Source organism: Anas platyrhynchos, chromosome 3 (genome assembly GCF_047663525.1).
Source record: "Anas platyrhynchos isolate ZD024472 breed Pekin duck chromosome 3, IASCAAS_PekinDuck_T2T, whole genome shotgun sequence".
In the NCBI taxonomy this organism is placed as follows: Eukaryota; Metazoa; Chordata; class Aves; order Anseriformes; family Anatidae; genus Anas; species Anas platyrhynchos.
Genome location: NC_092589.1, coordinates 110844543 through 110863667, shown reverse-complemented (window position 1 = coordinate 110863667; position 19125 = coordinate 110844543). Strand labels below are relative to the sequence as shown.

The window sequence follows — 19125 nt, the reverse complement described above, 5'->3', positions numbered from 1 at the left end:
GAGGTGTAGGAGTAAACATTTTACCAGCACAGTCTAGCTCCATCAGTCCTGATCACAAATAGGCGTTTGCAGGCTTTCAATGCCATTTCCAGCTCCTCATTTAGAAGAGAAGAACAAAGCTGCTTTCCGTGACTGACAGCGATGGAAAATAAAATCAGCTGGTTTGGCCACAGAAACAGGCTGAGCGTGAGAAGCAGCCGTGACTCAGCTCCCTCTCACCTTCCCCGGTCTGATTTTGCCTCCTTGCTGGCAGAAGGCACAGGCTCGGCTTTGAGCACAGCCCTGTGCCCCTGGGCTGCATCCTCCCTGCACGTGCCCTGGGGCGTAGCCACCCGAATCTTCCCAGTTGTCTTCCCTGGCCGGGAGGAGCACCATATATTTGGATCTGCATTGTGCACCGGGACAAAAGCATCCCTAAACAAAGGTGAGATGGTTTGGCCTGAAGCCAAGGGGAATTGTCAAGATTAATAGTCCAAGAGTTTGCCTGCTCGTGCTTTTGCTGCACCATAGGGATGATGGATCTCCTCCAGAGATGCTCAAGAGGAAATCAGGGACTGAAACATCTCCCTAGGAGAAGTCCGGCTGAAAATTTTCCACCCTTAAAGGCAAATTCGCAGACTGGGAATCCACCAGGCTGCAGTTCCTCCAAGAACATTTAGGAAAGGACCAAAACCCAGGGGCTTGCCAAGACAAGTAACACCTACCTGCTTTCTAAAAAAAAAAAAAAGAACAACAGTCAGCCAGGAATGACTGGGAGGTGCACAAGAAATTTGTGAGCATCAGTGGACATTTAGGACATTCAGTCCATTTGTAGGACTTCAATGCTTCCCATTTAAGAACTGATTTGATCCAGTAGCTCCCTTCAGTATTCAGCAAATATGTGTTCAGTAATTTAGAAACATGGTTTTTCTATACCAGGGTAAAGGCACATTAACAAATGGGCATCTATCAGCAGCCCATAGGCAGGAGCTCAGATTTTAAGCACAAGAAGGTGATGCCCAGAGCAGCTTTCTGGTGCCAGAAGTAGAGGTTTGGGGAGAAAACAATTAAAAACATGTCGATTTATCAGGGCGGAAAGAGGTCACTTCTGACAAATTCTTCTGCATCTCATGTTGGGTAGGACAGCCACCGGGACATTTGTCAGCTAGCCCTCGACTTACAAGATCAGCATAATTTAGGTTGGAGGGATCTCAGGAGGTCACCTGGCCTAAGGCTGGGTTAACACAGAGATTAGTTCAGGTGAAAACACCAACATGAATTTCTTCTGGATTGGCAGACGGCTTCTGTTAGACCAAACCTCTGCTTGGTGGCAAGCACTTCATCCAGCAAAGATAAAGAGAAAAAACAACAACGCCTCTTCCTTGGGCTGGGTGTTGCCACTCAGTGCTGTGCTCCACAGAGACACAGCCCAGGATAGAAGGCGTCATGGGGAAGGAAAAGGCTCTGCCAAGCCCTCATCCATTAGAAAAAGCAGAGCTGCTGCTTTCGAGGATCTGCAGCCCTTAGCCAAGGGACCAGGCTGGTTGGGAACCAGTCTCAGGCACTCCAGTAACTCAGCAGCGTGGCTGGGCGCTGCCGTGATGCCTTCTGCACTAGGGGATTTTTGCTGAAAGCATCTAATGGGTTCTTGGGAACTGGTGTTTTGTGTTTTGTTTATTTTATTTTATTTTCCTTCAGGGCTATTCATTATTTTTATAGTACCATTTCCAGGCACAACGGGAGTTGTCTCATCTGTGCTGTTTAAAATATATAAAAAAAAAGGCTGAGGAGCTTTATGAGAGACATCAGGAAATTCTGCAGAACAGTTATGAAAGTCTCAAATTCTGAAAAATTTACATCCTGCAGGTGTCATGGGTGAAGTGATTCCATTAGCATAGCTATTTGCATATGATTTTGCAGAGCTACCTTTTGTCCAGACAAATATCACCCACCAACTATCACCTACAACGTACCTGCAATGTTTCCCTGGTCCAGAAATGCCCATTACCGACAGTCACAAATCCACCAGGGCTTCACTCTGGGTAGAAAACGGCTTAAAATCTGATTATGTTTGCACAACAAAGACAACAGCACACCTTAGCTTGAAGGACAGGATTATTATAACTTCATGAAGCCTCAAATTAATACCTTGTCACCTTGCCCAACAAATGCTTCTGCACTAGAAAAGCAATCTTTTTGCAATCTTTGCTTGAATTTGCTCTTCTTTGTTGGCATTGTTAGGGTTGAGAAGCCCACACTTCATTTTGCAGAGCAGGCAGCATCCACAGGCGCCTCCCCGCAGGGATGCTGAGACAAGAGTCCTGGGCAGCCCCTAGCCCCGCAGGCTTTGTTTCATTCCCCAACCCAGCAAATTTTGGAGTGTGAGCACTTTCTTTTGCTTGTTTTGTTAGTTTTTGAGAGTGTAGCCACCGGATTCGACAATATCCAACAATTCAATCTCCAACAAGAAGCAACCAGCGTGTCCCTGTCTGTCCTGGGCCCAAGCCTCGGCTGGCTGCAGCTTGACCTGTATCTTGTCTCTTGTACTGCTTCTTGCTGCCAGTAATCCCGGCCTTCCGTGGCTTGTCCGGGCTGATTTTCCCCTGAAACCTGATCCTTTTTCAACAGATCAAGGGGAGCAAAACAAGAAACTTCTGCAGTGACCCTGCAGCCACGTCAGCGTGACGTGGCCAAACCGTCGCTGCGGGTCAGCCTGCCCGTACCGACAAAATGACCCCGAAACAAACTGCAAAGTCCCACAGCTGAACAGTGCCCGAGCTCAGGACCACAAGGGAAGGGTGTCAATACATTATTTACATCCTGCCTGCTTTGTGCTAACCTCTACGGGAGGGAGGCTGTGCTGGATGCTGCCCTGAAGGACTAGGAAGAGTCCAGATGAAGGAGGCTCAGAAGAGGAATGGCCTTTCATTAAACCCCACTGGTCCATCTGAAAAGGGCAGCGAAGCCTCCAGGCACCAAAGCCCTTCTTCAAGCCTGAACAGTTCACACTGAGCTCCAAATTTAACAGGGCAGTGTTAATTGCTGAGCCCACCCAAGAGGAGATGCTGCGGGGCGTGGGAGCCATGCAGGCTGGTAGCAAGGAGCCCCGGCATTAGGCACACCTTTGTGAAATTCCTGGCTGCCAGGCAATTACTGCAGTTTGCTTCCCTTTTCACCTCGTTACTGGTGTTTGTGCGTCTTTGTCTTGCCAGCACCTCGTTGGATTTAATGCTTTGGAGGTGTCCTGGGCCATCAGGAGGCACTGAGCTCGCTCCCATCCAGCCCCTTGGCGCTCTAGGTGGTGGCAATGGTAGTGTCCCTTCCCCCTGAACGTCAGAGAAAATCAAAAGAAATCATGAGGGAAAGTAAAAAAATGAATATATTCAAGCCTGCTTGGATACAGAAGGCTGAAACCCACTGCACAAAAGCTTGGGAGGAGGAGAAAGGGCTCCTCCAGTACCCTGGGGGGGTCCCAGGGCTGCCACCACCCCGTCCAGGGGAGGAAGGGGACATTATCCTGCAAATGAGCCCGCCAGGAAATCCACTTTGTTTCCAAATGCCCGTCTCCAGCCCTGTCCTGTCAAGCTCTGACTGAGGATGAATGGCCTGAAAGCAACAGAATTAAGCATTTTAGGGAGAAATCCCACTGAGATTTTGGTGTCAAGCAGGCAGACCTGCAGGCTAGGGCAAAAACGTGTCTGTGTGTTTAGTGCATGCTGTAGGCACCCATCTGGTAATCCTCCTTCAAAACGCTTTGTGGATGCTCTGAAGGAGTGAAAATCACTCTGTGTTTCTGCTCGGGGTGCAACTGGCCCCAAAACTTGATCTGCCTGGTCGCTGCTTCTCACCGAAATGTAAAACTGGAGGGGTGAAGGTTCCCTGCGGGAACAGACCCGCGGCGGTGGGATCCAAACCATCTCCACGAGCTTCCTTGAAGCTCTCCCCAACATCTCTGCTGGCTGCCTGCTGTGAAGTGTCTCCATGCACAGGCTGGGTTAGCCACACCTCCAAACCGGTCTTCAGCCCCACAGGTGCCAGTGTCCAGTCTTAGATCCTTCGACGTTAGCTCTACAAAATAGCAAAGGGAGCTATCAATGCAATTTCCATTCATGGTATTACAAAACCAGCAAAGGCAAGAAAGACCTGGATCCTCCAGTGCTACAGATCGCTAAAATCTGAAAGGTCAAACCAAGCTTTTTTTTTTATTTTCTGCATCCAAGGAATAAAGCCTATGAAGGAATTGCAGTCATTGACTCTGATTCTAGTAACATATTTGTGGTTGTCCTCAAGTTACTTTATTTTTCCTCTCATTACAGGGAATTAGTGTCCATTTTTTATTGGATTGCTAAACTGGATTTGCAATATGCTGCATACACGGTGAAGCAAGGAGAGCCAAATGAAGTTATTGCTGCAAAAACTGAAGGCTGTATAAGACATTGCCACAATTTCTGCTCCTATTTATATTCAAGCAACCCCCCTGTATTGCACGAGAGCTGAAACAACCTGCCAAAAACATGGCTTGACTTCAACACGCGACATGAAAACTCCCTTTGCCAAAACTAGCAGGGATTTTCACCGGCTTCTTTCTCCCACCAAAGACGATGTGTCACGTTTTGGCACACCAAACGAGGACTGCTTACAGCTCCTGCGGCCGTGCCTCCGAAATGGAAGAAGCCTCTTCCCCAGGTGGCTTCATTTCCAGGCTTCATCCAATCTGAAATACTGGAGGCAATTACCCTGTAAGCACCTTGGTGGGAAATATTGGTGAGTTAATTATGCAGAGGTGCAACACTAACTCATCTCCCTGTGTTTAAAATACAAATATTAATGCTTTCTCCTTGGGGACGTCGAGAAGATTACTTCTTGCTGCAGCCCAGCAGAATTTGTACGTTCTGCAGCTGTCGCGATCAGTTTAAGGCAAAAGTTTGCCACGCTGATTTTAATGTCACTGGCTGGTGGTATGCAGGATGAGGAGGCTTCGGGGGGAGTTTGCAAGAATGGAGCCTTTGGCAGAGGCCCTTTAGACATTAAAAACTGAGATTTAAATTCAAAGGACCAAAAACCTTTTTAGGATTCTCAGCCTGAAGATCAGAAACTTGCTCTGAACACCAGGAAAATGGGAATCCTTGGAGACTGATACCCAAAACACAGTGCTTGGGTATGTTAGGATGTCCTGGCTAAACCCAGTGAAAACGCAGCTGCCTTTCCCTAAGGATCAGGTGAAACCACGCAGCAAACTCCCGGCACGGACTGCACCTTGTGTCGTATCTGAAGCCTTGAAAGTTTAAAGCCAGGTTTTTCCATGTGTTCTGACCGACTTCCCAGTCGTGGAGCAAGGAGCCCGCTACTTCTACATGAGCCTGTCAGAAAAAAAAAAAAACCCTGATTGCTTTCGGCAGGAGGCTGGCAGAGCCCTCCCTGAGCAAACAAGCAAATGCAGCCAAACGTGTTGTGTTTGCCTTGGTGTTGGTAAACATTTTGGAACAATTCAGTGTGCCCCGCAAGGATTCACATGGGAGACCAAGAGAAGGCTCGACTCCTTCCTCACATCTCCGCAAAAAAAAGGAGGCAAAAAGATTGAGAAAAATGTTAATCTGGTTGAGGTTTCTCTCACAGGTACCTAAGGGAGTTTTTCTGGGGTTAAAAAAATAAATAAGGAGACATCAGCACTTTGGGCATGGGCTTTGTTCTTCAGCATCATGACACCAGCCCATCTCTCTGGCCAGGAGCCACGGATGCTGCAGGTGCAGGCAGGAGCAGCACACGCAGGGCGCTGGGCCCTGAAGCACTGGGTGAGAGGAGAGGCAAGTGCATGGAGTCAGGCTTTTTACAGTGCCATGGCAATTAAGGAGGACCGTGGTTGGGAAATGAGCTCCGTGGCTTTGGCTTCTGCATTAAGTAGAGCAAGCCCAGGAGCCCTGCTGCTGTCCAGAGAGGAGGCCAGTGAATAAAAGCTGCTTTTGTCTAAATTCTGATCATGAAAAATAATTCTTTTGGCCTGGCTATTTTCAGTTCTCTGCCTGCTTTGTCAGCTGGAAAGCCAAAGCTTTGCCTGCATGTGCAGCAGTGAGCGAAGCCCTCACCCCAGCCACAGCCTCGCCCCCCAGCCCACCTTGAGGGCAAGCAGTAAGCAGGGCAGATTAACCACCACCCCCACACAGTCACCTGTGGAAATTAAGAAACCAGCTCCCCTGAAGGCAGCCACCACCATCAGCCCTGAGAGCTGCCCAAGGGGTATTTCAGCCACAGAAAGCACCAAGGGGAGCACGTGTGGGTATGGGGCAAACTCTGGTCCAGCCCCCCCCCATCAGGGTGTGTTGTAACCCCTCCAGCCTCCGTAAATCACAACACTGCTTCCTCAGGTGTCAGCATAGAATCTTTTAATACTTTACATAAAAAACTGCATACACAGTTCATAATTTTATGTAAACATCATATACATCTCAGTTTTTGCCACGTCAGTTTATTAAAAACAAAACCAAACAGTCTCAGTACCACTGTTGAGGGAAGAAGGAAAAAAAAGTAAACAAACATAAATGGATAAATTTGTTCTCTGAACCAGAGAAACACAAGATTATTTTCACCCAGGTCTGCCACCCTGTGAAAATAAGTTTTAAATAAACCTAAATTCTTTAAACTGCCCTTTAGTATTAAAGTCTGATGTACTCAATGCGTAAGGAACAGTGTTTTCACCCATTTTTTTTCAAGGCAAAAAGATACAGTGGTTTTATTTATGCTTGTGTTGAAGTCACAATTTTAAAAACAAGGCCCAGATGAGGTTGCTGAGTGTTTCCAACGCTACAGTGTTGAATGCAGATGGCAAGTGCATTGAGTGTTTAATTCAAAAAAATAAAAAAAAACAAAAAACTCCAAGTTGTGCAAAGTAACTTCTTTTGAAAATAAACTTAAATAAATCCCAATCAACGCATCTTCAGAAGACAACATCAAATGAAGGAGCAGGCACCAAGATCATAATATGGCAATATCACCCCCTCCCCTTGCTCATCCTGCCTTGTCTGTCAAGAACAGGATGGACACCGAGGAGGCTGGAGCAGTCCAGCTTCACTTCCCAGCCCGCAGCTGGAGACAGTTGGAGGCTCGTGCTGCCAGCAGGCAGCAGCTCGCCTCGGGCAAGTTCCTTTGCACAACACAAGTCCCAGCTGGGCATCCCTCCCCACCTCACTTTAAATAAGCACCCCCTGCACTACCCCAGTTTTGCACAAGACAGAAAAAAAAAAGTAAGATATATACAGGCTTCGCTCGGGATCACCCTCCCCGGTCCTCGGGGCACTAACTTCCACAGCAGGTCAACACCCGCCGGAGAGGCAAGGACACCGCAGGCAGCCCGAGAGACGCAGCCCTTCCCCAGCCCGCCTCAGGGGAGGCACATGCACGCAGGAGGCACCAGTCCCTTGGAGCATCTCAGCTCCACTGCTCTCCTCTTGCAAAAGAGAGGAGGCCGCCTGGGAGCCGGGAGCAGCAGGTGGTGGGCAAAGGGGAAGAGCCGGGTACAGCGTTTGCTCAGTCCAGTCCCAGCAGCTGTTTGTCGTTGAGAGTCAGCGATCAACTCGCAGGGGCCAGCGAAGGAGAAGGCTTCTCTCCAACCCATTCCCAAGACTCAGGGCATGCAACCCCCCCCTCCCTCTGTCCCCACGGCTGAGCCAGCACAACCCTTTTCAGCCAAGGCTAAGGGAGCGTGCCCCCTCCCTTAACCCCCACCCCAATCCATCACCGGCCCCCAGCAGAGGGAACAGGCAGATGCTGTGTGCGTGCATAACCCCGCTCCTCTCCGCCCACCAACAGGTGACCCAGGCACCGTGCCCAGCACCACGCTCCAGTTGCCCCCTATAGCACTTTGCAGCAGTTGATGCAGCCGTTCTGGGTGCCGTAGCGCTTCTGCAAGGCCGCCCGGGTGGCCGTCTCGAAGACCTCCCGGACGCCCTCCTTGGTCTTGGCCGAGCACTCCAGGTAGTCGTAGGCCTGGATGCGAATGGCCATGGCACGGCCGTCCTCGGTGCGCACCGGCTCCTGCTTCATGCGGGCCAGCTCGTTGCGCACGTGCTCGTCGTTGCGCAGGTCTTTCTTGTTGGCCACCAGGATGATGGGGACGTTGGGGCAGAAGTGCTTGACCTCGGGCACCCACTTCTCCGGGATGTTCTCCAGCGAGTCCGGACTGTCCACGGAGAAGCACATGAGGATCACGTCAGTGTCTGGGTAGGAGAGGGGGCGCAGGCGGTCGTAGTCCTCCTGGCCAGCTGTGTCCCACAGGGCCAGCTCCACCTGCTTGCCGTCCACCTCGATGTCGGCCACGTAGTTCTCGAAGACGGTGGGCACGTAGACCTCAGGGAACTCGTCCTTGCTGAAGACGATGAGCAGGCAGGTCTTGCCGCAGGCGCCGTCCCCCACCACCACCAGCTTCTTGCGGATGGCGGCCATGGCCAAGCTCGCCAAGCTGGCCTTGCCCTGCAGCAGGACGATGGCAGCGCCCTCCTGCCCGCGGCCGCCCCCCGCTTCCTCTCGCTTCTCACAGGACACCGTGGCGTAGGCGGGCCCGCGCGGGCAGGCCGGCAGGCCCTCCTCAATCCCCGGCCTCGGGGGCACGCTCGGAAGCTCGGTGCAACCCGGCCAGGCCCAATTCCCAGCGGGGGGAAACGCCGCCGAGGCCGCCTGGTAACAGCCGGGCGAGGGAGCTCCGAGCCGCACCGCCGCTCGCCGCCAACTGCCGCAAGCCGCGGCCGCGAGCCGCTATTTAAAGGCGCTCGCGACTTTCTTAATATAGCCAGCCAATGGGGAGGCAGAGAGTGAGGTCATCCCCGGCGGGGAGCGACGCGATTGGTCGGGCTCGCGAAGGCGGGAGGCGGGGTTGGGAGGTGGGGGGGGGAGCGGGGCTGAGGGGCGGTGGCGGGCTCGGGGCTGAGGGGCCGCGGGCGGCCGTGAGGGGAGAGCTGGGGGCGGGCGGACCCTGAGGGAAAATCCGGCTGTGAAACCCTGTGAAAGCCGACCGGAGGCTGTTTGGGGTTAAATATTTGGGGCTCGGTTGGATCCCCGACCGCTGCCCGTTCTGCGAGGAAAAAGAAATTGGCCCCTGAGAGGAAAAAAATTGGCCCCTGTCCTGCCTTTGGGCGAAGGGGAGCGGAGAGGCTGTGCGCCGGGAGAAGCAGCAGGCTTGAACCGAAATGCCCTTTTGGTTTACGCTGACGGGTATGGGAAGTGCCAGTAAATTAATAAATGAACGTGGAGAATTAAAGAGTATAAAGGCTGCGTGGAGGCTGGGGCTGCGTGCCTCGGCACTGGCACGGCTCACATTAGTGTAGCCCTGCGCTGTAAAATCTCACTGAAAATCCTTGGAAAGCTCACTCTGTCCCCGTCACAGCTATCGCTGTTCTCTGGGTGCTGCCTGAAGCTCGTTTCCCTGCAAGCATTTCCACCCAGGCGATTTTCTCCTTACCCTCCAGACCTTGCCTTCCCTTGCCAGCCAGGGCTGCCATTAGTGAATAGCACAGAACCCAGACAATACAATGTTATTAAAAGCTGTATTTAAAAACACCCACTTAAAGACCAAATACACCACTGAGCATATCCCATTCCTTGACAGGTGCCTTCCATAGAGTTACAGAAGTGTGTGGTAATAGGGCACGTGGTTCGCTTACGATTCACTTAATCCTAGGCATTGAAATGTAATTCATCTTCTGAGAGCCTTTTTTCTGTAATTCCTATTTCTATCTTTCAAAATAACACATCTCTCTGTTGGGTGATGGATGGGTTTGTACCTTGATCTGAAGTTTGTACAGCATCTTTCCCATGAAGTCACCATAATAAATTCAAACTGAACAAACAGCAAACTATAAAAGTGTAGTCATGGTCATCAGTGCTCTCCAGGACCTTTGAACTTCTAACGTGCTAAATTTCAGATTGGCATTGTCCCTTTACCTTTATTATCACTGCTCACAATCTTAAATTCGTCACAAACCCCAAAGTCACTGATGTAAAAGTCTTCTTTCCATGCTGCCATGTCCTTCTCGCGATGGAGCAGACTTGTACCTCTTTCCCCTATAAATATCCCAAGCATGCAGAACCACTTTGACAGGCAAGCGGAGTCAATTTGCAGTACAATGCAAGTCTTAATACCTTTCCCCTTTTTAAGTTCCTTGAAGCTCTCAGCACTAAATGGATGATGTTTTTTTCGTCGGAGTTCAGTGCCACCTTGCGGCAGCCCTGCTGCCTCGGGTGCCCTGTGCCTTAGCCTCAGAAGCTGGAAGCCCCACACCTCTGAGGAATCAGCAGGAAAAGCTGCAAGCAAAAGTGCTTTACAGCTCGTGATAGGTGCTGCTTAAATCTGTGTTTGAATTCGCTTTTATTTGCCCTTTGGCTTGCACGAAGAATCATGCCTGAGTGTTTGATTCTGTCTTTTCATCAGCAAAACGCTTCATTAAATAGAAGAAAGAGCCACCCGAATGAGCAATTATGTTGATCGTCTCCTCCGTGCTACGCCATGAGAGGCAGGGAAACAGCAGCTTATTCATTTCGCAGCACACCGCTCTGCTGCTCACCCTGCTGAGCGCTGCTCACACTGCTAGCTGCTACCTGTGTGCCCCAGCACGCAGAAAGCACACCTGAGCAGCCCACACTCACACCCTTTAGTTCTTGCAGCCTTCAGGACGGGGGGCCTCGTCCAAACCATCTGCTCATCCCAGCTTCCAAACTGTGCTCGGGAAGAGCTCTGAAAAGGTCCAGCTAACCCACGTCACACTGATGGCAGAGGCTCTTCCCATTGAACAGTGCAGATATCGCTCCAGTACCCGGTCAACCTCTCAGCCCCTGGTGGCCTGAGCCATGAATGCCTCACTCACTAGCAAAATCTTGCTTCTGTAGTCTTCAACGCAGTTATACTGAATGTTTCTTCTCCCACCTTGCAAGAAGGACTCCAGCAAAGTCTGTGTAACTCCAGGACATGGGGTTTCCAATGCCCACAGCCCCAGTCCTGCCACTCACGTAGGCTAAGACTGCTCTCATGTCACTGGCCTAGGCAATGGCCTCGAGGTGTTGTGGTTATCACACATTTAAACTTAAATGCCTTATGTACCTTTGTACTTTTTATTACCTGTGACATGATGACGGCCTGGATTTCACACAATGTAAATTTGCAGTGTGCTACTTTTCTCTTGTAGTGCATTCAGCCCATAAATATCAGAAAGCTTCATTATCAAATCCCCCAGTTTAATTTTGCACTGAAGTAGAAGGGAGCACTATACGGTAGGTGTATTGAGCTGTCCAAGTGGGAGTGAGGAAGCCTTCATTTATATTTTATCAGATATATGTTTCTCTTCTCTGGAGCATCCTCTTATCAGCCTGTACATGAAAGCATGAAATGAGCCAGTTTCAAGAACAGCAGCAATCAGGAGTTGTGTGTAGGAATTCTTTCTTCCTCCTGCTTAGATCACGGAAAATAGGAATCTGAGCAGCGTTACAGTGCTGCGAGTGCAGCAGAAGGAGGAACTGCAGCAGTCCTGTAGCTGAGCACAGTGGATAATGATGTGTGGAGGTGCATAGGCTTCCTTCTTGAAGTGGTGACTGAGAGCAGAGATGGAAAACCTGAGAAGAAGAGAAAATGAAAGCAGGCTCTGGGATAAGGTGGTTTGTTTCTCTCATTAGGGAATGTTGAATGGGACCAGTTCTGCATTCAAGCATGGCCGTGGCACCAAGGAGCACAACAAGCTCACGTATTTCTTAACTCTGTGTTGTAGTTTTTGTATTTCCTTATCAAATTTCCATCATACGTGAAACTGTACTTCTTTCAGCAAGCTGAAACTCCACTTCCAATAACCCCTAAATGTTCAGTCTCTAAGCGGAGAACTTATTGGTTCTGCTGCACCACATACGTCGGTATGATTGATGAAAAAAGTATGAGGAGGAGAAAGAAGACACCACTTCTTCACTTTCATTGCTTGTGCTGGTGGTTTTGAGATTAAAACCCAGCCTTTTGGGATTTTTTACTTGCTTTAATCCAATTGGTATTTTTCTGTTGTTGAGAAGACAATTTCAGTCAATTACTGGAGATTGTTTCCAGATTATGTGCCTCCTCCCTGTTCTCTTTGCTAAACAGATTTTCTAAAGGGCATGTCTGTAACTCGGATAATTTGTGTTCGAGCATAAATCTGCACCAAAAGCGCGAAAGCTCAGTGGGGAAGGTAATCTTCCCCCTTTTTGTCAATAAGTAGGCAAGTAAGTACATTGCCTGCTGTGGCATAACACGCTGCGGGAGCCGTATGTGCCAGTAGTGGCATACCGAGTCCTGCTCGCTGACTTGCACTGTAACGCTAGCAACAAGCATCCTGCAGGCCTCACGCAGAGCTTCTCGGGGAAACAAGAAGCTTCTAAAGGAAGCAAGAGCTTGCTAGATATGAACAGTTTGCAGTGTTAAAAAGCTCTGAGAAGATACTGGCGAACAGGTAGAAACGGTAGCTGTCCATCTCTAAGCTGTGAAGAGTTTCTGACATATGTAGGAGCCAGAGCACTTGCTGCAAGTCACAGCAGGTTCACCACTTTCCAATGTCCTTGACAAAAAGGGGCTCAACTCTCAGATCTTCAGCTCTTCAACTCTCAGATCCCTTGGTGATCAGTGCGCTCAGCCAAGAAGCCAGATCAATCCACCTAGAGACTGGAATGCCAAGGCACAAGAAGAGATGGTGGGAAAGGCCTGGATATTTTCATTTAGGTTAAGTACAGCACAAGTAAAAGAACATCATCCCAAACGAGAAATGCCTTTATGATCCTAAAGAGCTGTACAGGACCCGTTGGCATTGTTCTTCTAGTGGAGCAAGTCAGAATCCAATGACTTCAATTTTATTCAGGCTTATACATGAACAGGACTCAAGAAATACAGTCTGCCGGAGTAAAATTAGACCACCACAGAAAACTAATTTCCTTCAGGTCTCCATCTCTCTCCAATTAAAGAAAACAAGTTCCTAAAAACCCTCGGCTGAAGAACTCTTCAGTAGCTGCATGAAATAAACGGGCTGACCACATAACTGTACATCAGCAGGTAAGTGTCTGCATCAGCAGCAATGCCTGTGCAAACAGTTCTCTCTGCAGAGAGACCAAAGTAATCCACCTCTGGTTGCCTTTGCTCTCAGTTTTTAGTGGATGCAAGCACCTTGCAGGCTTTGTCTACCAGGGAAACTAAGACAGAGAGAGGAGAAATGACTTTCCCCATGCCAACAAGATATCAGGGAGGTCAGTTTCCACCTCTGGAGTCCAAGATAGTATCAATTACACTGGACAGTTCTTTCCCTTTAGACTGTCATGGATTTTATTTCACTACTTTGAGGATGATGAAACAATGGAAGTGGCTGCCCAGAGAGCTAGTGGAGTCTCCTTCTTTGGAGATATTCAAAACCTGACTGCCCTGAGCAGCCTGCTCTAGCTGACCCTGCAAGGGAATGGACCAGATGATCTCCAGAGATCCCTTCCTGCTTCATCCATTCTTTGACTCTGGAATTCATTTCTGTGAGGTGCCTTGAGGCACGTCTGACAACTCTACTGCTCGTTTCCTCTGTCACCCTCCACCCCCTCCAAAAGCAGTTTGGCACACTCAGTACTGAAATGCTCACTCAGGATGAGCCTTTTGCAATAAGAATGAGGAAATTTCTGAAGCAAACATGCTGTGATCTGTCAATGAATTGTGTAACTTCCACTTTGTTGCAAGTTGACTCTCTAAAAAGCAATGATGTCATGAGGTTCTCCTCGTAGATTGGCTGGCTATATTAAGAAACATCAACCTATCCCTTTAAATACAGTGTTCATCGTGACAGTCTTTGAAGAGTGGTGGTAATCTCTCTAGATGGAAACAGTGACCTAAGGAAGCTGAGGCAGCAGCGATATTAGAAGAAGCCAATTTCATACTGAACATCAAGAAAGAAAAGACTGATGCTGGAAATTACTATCCTGTAAGTGCAACGCTTCTATCTCATATAAAATGACCGTGAATATATGAAGAGAGAGAACACTTTCTTACCTCCCACATGAGAACAGATCTATAAGCAAAAGCAGCATGGATTTATCCAGCATAGCTATCACCGCTGGTAGAATTCCACGAGCAGACAGTGGTGGGAAAAATGTAGGCTATCTGTATGGTTGTCCAGTACAGTGGGTTATACTCCATCTCACTCAGAGAATTAAGGCATTCAGTATAGGAAATGAAATCTACTATGGACTGAACACTGGCGATAAATAACATTGAAGATGGTAAAACAGAAATACAGGACACTGAAGGAATCTTGGTTACACCCAGATTTAGTTTATACCTTCATTTTTTGATGTATAATAACGTCGAAAGCAAGGTAATCGCAATTTCAGAAGATTCTAATATCAGAGAAATTAAAAGAGAAAAAAAAAAAAAAAACAGGGAACAATGTTAAGGCAGAAATATGGGGAGAAAAAAGGATATGAGGGAAAGAATCCCAAGCTAACAGAATTTCTTCTCTTCTTCTACCTTTCACAAAAGCTTTAAAAAGGAAAAAAAGAAGAAAAAAAATGCACAGGAATAATCCATTTTGTTCTTCATCTTGGTTTTCAAGGAATGGCTGCTGTTAGGAGAAAGCTTACTGTAGTCGGAGATGACCGCTGCGGTAAGACGTGCCTCCTCTTCGCTCTGCGTCACAAACAGCTTCCCAGCTGCTACGAGCCAACTCTCTTCGACACTTATGCCACTGACACGGAGGTAGATGGGCACGAAATGAAACTATTTCTGTTTGATGTGTCAGGGAAGGATGAAGTCAGTTATCAAAATCTCCGCTCAGTGTTCTATGAGGACACCAACGTGATTTTAATGTGCTTCTCGGTGGTTAGGCCTGACTCACAGCAAAACATCCTTGACTTTTGGGTTCCAGAAATCAAACTGTTCTGCCCCACGGTTCCCATTATTCTGGTGGCTACCATGATAGAACTGAGGGATGATGAAGGTATCCAGAAGAAGCTAGCTACTTCGGGCAATGAGCCCATTAACACGACAGAAGGAAAAGCTTTAGCAGCCAGGATTGGGGCATATGCTTACCTGGAGTGTTCTGCCAAGACAAAAGAAGGTGTCGATACAGCCCTGGAGATTATTAGCCAATGTGCATTAAATGTGAAAAGGAAGAGAAAGAAACGCTGTAGGTCCTGCCAAATTTTGTAAGAGGAGCGAACATAATTTTGTTGTTAGGCTTCATGATGTGGAAGGGTAAGTAGATGTCTTTGTTGCTGTTGTGTGGGTGCTGTAAGGGCTGCTTTTACACTACAGGAAGAAAAAAGAAATCACTTATGTGATTGATAGAGAGCCTGCAAAGTCTCGCACTTGAAAAGTTGGATTTGTTCCTTCTCCTCTTCCAAAACAGGCTGAAGAGCACAATTCCAGGTTTGAGCTGAGTGCCAGCCCTGAGAAACAGAAATGACCAAGCTACAGATCTCCACAGAGGTGTTTTGGTCAAGGGAGACAGACACAGACTAAGACAGGAACCTAAACCAGCAGTGCTGAGACAATCACAAGAACGTGGAGCTCAGCGGATCTGGCAGCAAGGCTCAGTGGCAAGCAGCCGTGCTGACAAGGGGTGCTGGTGTTCACTCCCTTCCATACGCTTCCTTGAAGGATGTCCTTAGGGAAGGGAGTCAGCACACAGACACGCACAGACACACACACGTACCCAGCAGTCTGCCCTACTACCAGCAGCGGGTTTCTTACTGGCAGAACAGGTCTGACTTTCTCTAGGATTCATTCGTAGAGCTGGCCTGGGCTTGGTTCCATAAATGCATGAGGGATGCAACGTATATACGGGATAGGGTGCGATGAAGGAAGTGCTCTTTACCTCTTTTTTTTACCTCTTCAGGCATGCGTAAATAAATTGGGATAAAACAGCCTGGCTCTGCATTAGGATCTGCTTCTTGATAGAATTCTTATCTTAGTCTGAGAAGCAAAAAGACCAGACTTCAGTTTCTAAACTTCTTTGTCTCTATGGCTTGAATGTATCATAAAACTTCCTATTTTTTCCTAGCACTTGCAGGAAGAATTCACAAAGTAAGGGGAATGCCAACAACCACACTCCACTTTGCAAGTCATCAACAATCTGGAAAGAGACTGAGACATGCTGTCAACCTAAGCAGAGGATCTCAGAGAGGCGCAGAGATGGAGCGGAATAGAGATTTTTGGGTGCATCTCCACACTCTTCCCTTCTCCAAGGCACTGACTGCTGCCAGCCCAAGGATCTAACTGAATTATGGGCTGACATTAATGTGGAAGTCTGGGAGATGGTAAATAATGCAGGATTTGAAGACACGTGCTATAACACAGTAAATGGACAGAAAAAAAGTCCTAAGGTAAACTCCTGATCCTGGAAGTAAGGGGGCAGGACTAACTGAGCACAACTGTCATGAACTAGGAGGACATGAGGTCTAACATTTTCTTTTACTGACTTACCTAGTGGTGGTCTCATCGGTAGCAGCTTGTCTACAGTTTTCCAAGGGGAAACAAAATGAGTAAACACAAATTTTGAAGTTGATCATGCCACCTGCAGCTGGACGCCCAGCAAACTAGCTTTCCCAGATGAGAGACCTAGTAAAATACTTAATATTCTTTTCTTTTTCACACTTAATATTTTTTTTCCTTACCCATTCTTCCCACAAAGATTTGTCTGTTGATGGTATCATGGGTACAGCGTAGGGTTGGCCGAGTATTATTGGATGGGTTGTTGCTACTGTTTAGGAGTAGGTTGGAAGTTCACAATCCCAGTGTGGCATAATTATAAATGTTTCAAGTATGATACTTTACATCTCCAAACGTGCCTTTATTCTAGGAATCTGAGAGCACTTTTCAGCACAAATTACCAACCCATCTCTTGGTGATAAGTAAGTGTTATTTTCGAAACTGAGAAACTTAAACTGCTGCCTGAAGTAACTGTGAACCATCTACTTCATGGAGTTCTGTTTTTCCTTCACTCTTTTTCCTTGCCCTTTCTCTTTTTCCTCCAGAGACAATTCTTCACCTCAATTTCTTCCCCTCTCTGTCTGTAACAATCCCCTCTGTGCAACCAGCTATCGTACCCAAATTTTAAATCTGTTCTCCCCTTCCTCCCTGGATGCATGCGCTGTGCATAAGTGCTCTCCAGATTCAGGTAATAACATACATCAGTGCATTTCAAAGAGCTGCATTTATGTAGATCGGTTCAAATTGTTATTTCCATTTTATGTGTGCATGTGTGGGTGGGCAGGATTAGCCTGCAGATAGGGTAAAGAACACAGGTGTCTCAGGTGCCTCTGATGTGGGGTACTGAACTGCAGAGATGTAGTTTTGCGAAGATGCTAGGCGCTGACTGCTCCCACTACTGGGAAAGCACAGACCTCCCTGGTGAATCTGAGCTTACACTGCCCCTTTTTGAGAAGGATACTGGTCAGTGCATTGGCTGGCACCTATCTTCAGTCTAAGCAAAAATGTGTTTTTCTCCAGAAGGGCGCTTTGTTCAAGATCAAGGTAGCTGGTTTCACTCCTAGTATTCACTGTGTGTGTCTCTGAATTAACCTGCTGCTACAGTGGGCTTTGTATCTATTCCTAAACATTAACCTTTTTACTTTTTTATGTGAAATAAAAAGTTGGTAATTTTTTTTTTTTTTTTTTCACTGTATCCACCTCTGCAACTGAAAAAGAGAAATCTGGGGGAGTTTTTTCATCATCCTCTTGCTAAAGCAGTATAAACCTTCTTTTTGCCACTTTTGTCAAAAATGCAAATGCTTTTCCTTTTTACATGTCTCAGAGCACTTTTGTAGGAGCAGGTTACTACATTTTTTTCTATTTTTTATTTCAATAAATATTAATTATGAGCTTTGTTATAAAAAAATAAAAAGCAGAAGAAATAAATACTGTGGAAGAGAAGATGGAAATTAACTGGACATTCATATATCATTCCACAGGGCTGTTTGTGATGTCAGTGAAGCAATAATGCAAATAAATATGTCTTTCAGAAGAACAAAAGGAAAGAGGGAGGGAGGAAGTGAGGGAGGGAGGGAGGGAGGGAGGGAGGGAGGGAGGGAGGGAGGAAGGAAGGAAGGAAGGAAGGAAGGAAGGAAGGAAGGAAGGAAGGAAGGAAGGAAGGAAGGAAGGAAGGAAGGAAGGAAGGAAGGAAGGAAGGAAGGAAGGAAGGAAGGAAGGAAGGAAGGAAGGAAGGAAATATTAAAAAGCAATATTAAGGCATATTAAGGCAATATGTGAGAGCAACTTTCCATTTTCAGTGCAGAGGTAGTTTGTATTTCGTGTGATATTGTTGTAGTAGCTTCTAAGGAAGTGGTCAAGACAGGTCTGTAGACAAGCTGACATTTTTGGTTAAAAACAGACAGGCTCATGGACACTCAGGTCCCCAAACTTTTTTCCACATCTGGTCTGATCAAGGACCTGGCTTCTCTGTATCGATCTCTACATATTGTGATGAGCCACGGGAGCCATAACAATCTAGAAGGTGTTTTGGACGGAGATGTGGGCAGAACCTCTACGCTTCAGTATCATCTACAGAGGGACACATCAGCAGTCAGGAACACACCTGCGCTGTGCACAGTACAAGGCTTCAAGAAGAGAAGTCTGAAATAACAAAACCCCATCTGTTATTTCCAGTTTGTAGGCTGCTCATTGCCTGCTTTGAGAATGGGCTGGAAGGAGGGTAATATGTCTTGCTTAGCAAGACCATTCTCTATTTTATATTATTTTCCTGTGTAAATATTATGTCCTTCTAGTAGCCCATCTATCAGTCTACCTACTAATTCATCTATTTACTCAGAATTATAATGAACCAGGAAGCATGCTGTATTTTATGAAAATAGATTCCCTTACTCTTTTGTCTTAGTTTTCCTCATAATATCTTTCCACTTAATCAAATTCATTTTCTGAGATGTACTGCATCTGCTTTAAATAATTCATCAGCTCAGAGTGTTTCTCTGCAAACACTCACAGAATCACAAACTGATACAAGAGCCTGTAATTTGTTAATATGTTTTGATGGAAATAAGGGGTTGGATGATGGTATTCCTCCACAGCAGCTCAGAGAAGCATATGAAAAGGCAGAAGGACTGGAATTTTATTTGCCAAAACAAAATTTGTAGGTGTCCCTAAGGCCTCAAAGCCTCCTTGTTCAG

At 47.3% G+C, this 19125-nt stretch overlaps 2 protein-coding genes across 3 annotated transcripts; one reads left to right on the top strand and one right to left on the bottom strand.

Moving 5' to 3' along the window:
• Positions 1–6344: 6344 nt before the first annotated feature.
• Positions 6345–8724, bottom strand: LOC101798976 (rho-related GTP-binding protein RhoB). Its single transcript, XM_005031783.4, has one exon. The coding sequence runs from the start codon at positions 8413–8415 to the stop codon at positions 7825–7827; it is 591 nt and encodes a 196-aa protein (XP_005031840.2). The 5' UTR covers positions 8416–8724; the 3' UTR covers positions 6345–7824.
• A 4580-nt stretch (positions 8725–13304) lies between these two features.
• Positions 13305–17968, top strand: LOC101798663 (ras-like GTP-binding protein RHO). 2 transcript variants are annotated; one of them, XM_038177654.2, is made up of 3 exons: positions 13305–13925; positions 14483–15196; positions 16005–17968. In XM_038177654.2, the coding sequence occupies exon 2, from the start codon at positions 14558–14560 to the stop codon at positions 15149–15151; it is 594 nt and encodes a 197-aa protein (XP_038033582.1). In that variant the 5' UTR covers positions 13305–13925; positions 14483–14557; the 3' UTR covers positions 15152–15196; positions 16005–17968. The 2 variants fall into 2 exon arrangements, with proteins under 2 accessions (XP_038033582.1, XP_005012959.1); XM_005012902.6 differs by having other exon boundaries at positions 13773–13925; positions 14556–15196.
• The last annotated feature ends 1157 nt before the right edge of the window (positions 17969–19125 follow it).

Excerpts from the sequence above, each read along its gene's own strand:
- LOC101798976 (XM_005031783.4), bottom strand. The coding sequence starts at position 8,415 with ATGGCCGCCATCCGCAAGAAGCTGGTGGTGGTGGGGGACGGCGCCTGC.
- LOC101798663 (XM_038177654.2), top strand. The coding sequence starts at position 14,558 with ATGGCTGCTGTTAGGAGAAAGCTTACTGTAGTCGGAGATGACCGCTGC.